At 44.7% G+C, this 5378-nt stretch overlaps 1 protein-coding gene across 1 annotated transcript; it reads left to right on the forward strand.

Moving 5' to 3' along the window:
• Positions 1-2227: 2227 nt before the first annotated feature.
• On the forward strand, positions 2228-4225 carry LOC107103142 (peptidyl-prolyl cis-trans isomerase-like). The gene is made up of 4 exons (XM_015402679.1): positions 2228-2397; positions 3285-3404; positions 3489-3661; positions 3826-4225. Exons 1-4 carry the CDS (start codon positions 2329-2331, stop codon positions 3956-3958), a joined length of 495 nt encoding a protein of 164 aa, XP_015258165.1. The 5' UTR covers positions 2228-2328; the 3' UTR covers positions 3959-4225.
• Positions 4226-5378: the final 1153 nt, after the last annotated feature.

Consider the following 5378-nt stretch of genomic DNA (forward strand, 5'->3'; position numbering starts at 1 on the left):
TTTTTTTATCATTATTTATCAGTTAATGTGTTTCATAGACATCTTATTAATCCAGTTTCCAAACTCATCCAGAGCCAGAGCTCTGTTGAACCGTCCATCCCACCTGCTCTTAGCATGAATGATTTTATGGGATTCTTTATGAATAAGATTGATCTTATAAAAATTAGCAAAAATAAAAATAAGATCATTAGCACTCCTCTAAATACGATTGCTTTATCTCTGGAAGGTTAAATCTTCTAACCAATCTGATATGTTTGGATCAAGAACATTTCCATGCAGGTAGAATGCAAGCAGCTGGAACTGTAGCTCCCCCTGGTGGTGGATTGATTTTGTAGAACTTCTCTCAGATTCAATATAATGCTGCCAGGCATGTAGATCACATCATTGTGATTTAGCAAGATGAACAACTCTCTGATTTCTATTCTATATTTATAATTATAATTCCCAATCTAGATAATAGCACTAGACCTCTTCAAATAACAACAATTGTTGATTTTCAAAGCAGACTGAATCATTTCCAGTTCTTTGGAACCCAACAAACTAAAACATCTCAATAATTTTATTCTCAGACACTGCTTCTGCCCGCCCCAAAAGCCCTGAACTTATAAACGTCCAGATAAGGAAAAATATTTTTAGGGGGTAGGGTTGAGAATTTTGCTCTAACTTCTAAAAAAAGAAAAGAAAATAGACTTACAAAGCTGGCAATAATACCATTTAAAGGCTAATACCATTTTCTACTAGTCCATGTAAATATATATAATTTGTTTTATTTGCATATATTTGTACATTACATATCTTTAAAAAAGTATCCGTCAAACAGAAAATTTCATTTTCCTTGATTAAAAATTGTTATAAATATAAACATTCAGAATATATAGGTCAACTCTGATTAAAATAAAGTAATTTTCTTTGTTTATACTTTTACAAATATATTGGTATTTTCTTTATTCATGTTGCATCCATTAAATGACATAAATCTAAATTGTGGGGGTAAACTACAAGTTTTTATTTTATGGCAATGACACCAGAAGAAAGCTAATACAGTCTCCTATTTGTTTATGTAAAAAGATATATACTTTAAAAATACTAGCTAAAAATACTTTATAAAAAGTATAAACAAAGAAAATAACTTTATTTTGGAGCAGCCTAAAAAGAATAGGAACGTTTCAGCCATTGCACTTTTATTTTAATTTTCTCCTTGTTTCATCCTGTTCCTCTCAGTTATCACCCAATTTATTTCTCTTAGTTTATTTACTCTTTTTACTGCACTTATTGTTTTAAAATTATAATTTAAAATCCTAGTCCACAAGCATCCTCATTCACATTTCCCCCTAAATTTTCCCCTTATATGTTTACATTATTCATTGATTGCATCGAAAAACATCAAAGATATTTTCCATTTAAACATAAATATGAAATAATACAATATAACCTACAATAATTTAAATGACATCATTGTACTAGGTCATCAAATTAATTCAGTTTATTCTGTCCAATCAACTGCCTGTAGTGTCTTTAAATGTCCAGCAGGGGTCAGTATTTTGTGAGATACAGTTTGGCTTCACGATGCCTCATTTAACCATCACTATTCTTCAGGTTATTGACTTTAAAAGTTTGTCATTGAAATTTCAAAATAAAAAATAATTAACTGCTCAGCGGGGCTCAGCGGGGCCCTGCCTGGCGGTGATACAAAGTTTATCCCTTAAAGTTTATCTCTTTTATGAAAAAACTGTTATATTAGTTAGAACAGGGCAGAGGAGGTCTAAGAAGAGGCTCTGTTTTAATTTATTTTTCTACAGAAAGAAAACATATCTCTATTCACGCGCACCAACTTTGTACTGACTGACGGACCGCACCCTCCACGCGTGTTCGCGCGGCCACATTTAATGCTGGCAACGTGCGCGCGCCCCCACTGCAGGGCTCAACGTTGACATACATCTGGTGATCTTTGGCGCGCAACCGCTGCCCTGCTGTGAGTTTAACTCCTTTCACCAGATGGTGCAAGTGGGCGGGGTTTGTCTGGTATAGTGTGAAACATTAAAGCATTTCCCCGCCGGTGTACGCTCTAAAATGAATAAAACGCACCGTGTATGCTGAAAAATGCGGATGAAGGGAGATCCGCCCGCCGTAGCAACCCGTCTACTGTTCTGGACTCTGGTTCGCGGAAATAAACGTCAGTCATTACGTCTCAAATACTGATTGGTTTGCTAGCATGAAGCCCCGCCTATTGTTTAATATAAATTTAGCACAGAAGTCGGCCATCTTTTTCTGTACCCTGTCGCTTCCTCTCGCCGGATAGGAAAGCTTCTCGTCCAGCCCGCAGACATCATGGCCAACCCCAGAGTCTTCTTCGACATCACAGCCGACGGCAGTCCTGTGGGCCGCGTGGTTATGGAGGTAAAGCCGCGGAATGCTGCCGGTTAGCATGTGCTAGTGTGCGTGGGTGATCCTGGCGCGAGGAGCGCTCAGCTTAACGCAGTGTTCCGGCCGTGTCTGCTCGGCAGGTTTTAAACTAGCTGTCCGCGGTGGAACCGGAACCAGCTCTGATCCCAGGATGCGCGCGCCCCGTTGGGGGCGCCGCTCACTCTAAACACGGAGCTGCCGCAGCAGCCGCCGCTGTCACGCGGCGCCTCTGAAAGCGCGCCGCTCTTTGTTGCAGGGGCCGCGCGGCCTACTTCATGTGACTGAGGCAGCGGCTGCACGCGGGCAGCCGGAGTGACCATCTGCCGGTGTCCTGATGGCGGCAGCTCGGTGGGTCTGGGAGAACCGGCCCGCCGCAGCAGAGGCTCAGGCCCGGTTCAGTTCTGGAAAGTTCCACATAGCTGAGGGGGGGAGGGGCTCCCGCTTAGGAGGGAGATGCGGATGTCGGTAACCCCCCCCACCCCCACCCGTTAACCTCCCCGGTGCTGCGGATCGGAAACGGTGTGAATGCTCAGCTGCGTTTTTCTGGATTAAAATTTCCGCCATTGTTGCAGCGGCGCGTGGGGCGTTCCCAGGTCCGGCCTCAGTCCTCACATGAACCGTAATCTCACATCTCGCGGTAATGTGCGCGTGTTGGCTGCTGGTTTGGGTCTGTGCGTGCCGCAGCGGTGCTGCAGCGGCTGCTCCACCGCAGCCCGCATAGTTTGCGGTGAACTTCTGCTTTATGGAATATGAAGAAATGTCCCAGAGTGGAAAACTACTGCATGAGAGGCGGAATGTGTGGAAGTTTCCTGTTCCTCCATGTTGGATGCAGCAGGTCTGTCTGGTTGTAGCAGTCAGTAAATGTTGTTCTCCTCCTGCAGCTCCGCCCTGATGTGGTTCCAAAGACCAGCGAGAACTTCCGGGCTCTGTGCACCGGCGAGAAGGGCTACGGCTACAAGGGCTCCACCTTCCACCGCATCATTCCTGAGTTCATGTGCCAGGTGAGTCACTGCTCCCCCCCCACCCAGCAGCCACCCCCTCCACCTGGCTGAGTTCTGATCGGCTGTTCACTGTTCGGCCTGCAGGGCGGCGACTTCACCAACCACAACGGAACTGGTGGAAAGTCCATCTACGGCAACAAGTTTGCTGATGAGAACTTCACCCTGAAGCACGAGGGTGCCGGCATCCTGTCCATGGCCAACGCTGGCCCCAACACAAACGGGTCACAGTTCTTCATCTGCACAGCAAAGACCACCTGGTACGGCCTCCTGGTTCTGATCCAGCCTCATCTTTAGAATCGGTTTCATGACCTTTTCAGTTCTGGATCAGGCTGCATCCGGTTCTGCTTTCTGGAGCCCAGAACGGGGCTCCGCGGGTCGGATCGGTGAGTGGAGGTGTCTAATCCCTGCCGTTTGTCTGCAGGCTGGATGGGAAGCACGTGGTGTTCGGCCGCGTGGTGGAGGGTATGGACGTGGTGAAGAAGATGGAGTCCTACGGCACCTCCTCTGGTAAGCCCAAGGCCAAGATCAACATCGCCGACTGCGGACAGCTCTGAGCGCCACCGGGACCCTCCCAACACGCACCAACGCCCCTCTGCTCCCGTAGTCTACCCCTTTAGGCTCCACCCCTCCATGAATCAACATTCCCATCGATGGAGAGTCGGCCGATATCCCCCCCTCCCCTTTTTGTGTTCAGATCAATGTTGCTGCATCTGTGACTTTGTCTTTTTGAAGTTTCTTTTGCATTAACGTTTTTCCACAACGTCCTGACGGTTTTTTGTTAAATCAAATAAATCAGAAAATAAAGATGCCTTGATAATGAAGCCTGTCTCTGGGTTTTCTGTGACCATCTGATCTGATGGGGGGGGGTGGAGGGTTTCTCCTCAGATTGCAGGTTTAATGAGGGTTTTAACAGCTGCAGGATGGTTTAAAACAGCTGTCCAGTTAAACTGGTCAGAAGTGACCTTTGCTCCGGGTCGGGGACACGAGTTTAACTAAACATTCGCTCTAATGATGATGAAGCCTGGGCTGAACAGGACGGTTTGATCATGAAGCATTTTGGGAGTGGCTGAAACCTTCAAGCTGGTTCTGCAATGGCGTCACCACTCCATCAATAGAATAACTACTTTGGGCGGGTCAGAGTTCCTTTAGAATATTATATGCATACTCTAAAAATAACATCCAACTACTGTGACTGCTCAGCATGTCCACTGAAATCATGCAAAACAATTTTCTATAACTTGTTTTGCATTCTTTCAGTGTATAACTACTTTGTATTTTCATCTCATTTTTTTTGTATTAGTAAAGTGACCTTGAGTGTCAAAGGCGCTGTTAAATAAAATGTATTACTTTCAGTACTGTGGTTTTCAGTGACCTGCATGTGCAGGATGGATCGGGTGGTGACGCGGCCTGCTGCTGCACTGTGGTCCAAAGCTTTCTTAGGGGAACTTCATCAGTCTCGGTTACCATGGCAACCAGAGGGAAGAAAAGGCATCAAATTAAAGATGAAACATGATTCCATCTACTATTGAAGTTTCATGATCTGTAAACTGTAGCTCGTCCAAATCCAACCTGTCAAGTCTGCTTGTATTCAGAACTTTAAGAACAATATGTTCAGTGTTTTTAATTAAGAGTAATTTAATTTGAATGCTTTACTGAAGGTATCTTTTTTTTTTTTTTTTTTTTTACTGATTAACGCTAAATTAAATCACTGCAAACGTATTAGTTCTCGTTATAATGATCCATTGATTATTCCTCGCTGACCGATCTTTTCCTTTATCAGGTTTCCGGCCCTGGTTTTAATGTTCCACTGGTTTCCAGGGTTATTTTCTACCCTAGTGAGACCATCTTGATCTCGCGATCTTTCAAGGTTTCACTCGCAGATCAGTCTGGAGACTCTCCGTTGAAGAAAATTTGGAGCCGTTCACCAAACGAACGTCCAATCAGCGTTGGCTTTGAGGCGGGTTGAGGTGTGAC

Source organism: Cyprinodon variegatus, unplaced genomic scaffold, assembly GCF_000732505.1.
Source record: "Cyprinodon variegatus isolate N-32 unplaced genomic scaffold, C_variegatus-1.0 Scaffold1383, whole genome shotgun sequence".
In the NCBI taxonomy this organism is placed as follows: Eukaryota; Metazoa; Chordata; class Actinopteri; order Cyprinodontiformes; family Cyprinodontidae; genus Cyprinodon; species Cyprinodon variegatus.

What these genes read in the sequence shown, in the direction of transcription:
- LOC107103142 (XM_015402679.1), top strand. Translation starts at nt 2,329, where the DNA reads ATGGCCAACCCCAGAGTCTTCTTCGACATCACAGCCGACGGCAGTCCT. An exon ending in TGGGCCGCGTGGTTATGGAG is followed by an intron (nt 2,398 to 3,284) that starts GTAAAGCCGCGG and finishes CTCCTCCTGCAG; the next exon opens with CTCCGCCCTGATGTGGTTCC. An exon ending in TGCACAGCAAAGACCACCTG is followed by an intron (nt 3,662 to 3,825) that starts GTACGGCCTCCT and finishes GTTTGTCTGCAG; the next exon opens with GCTGGATGGGAAGCACGTGG.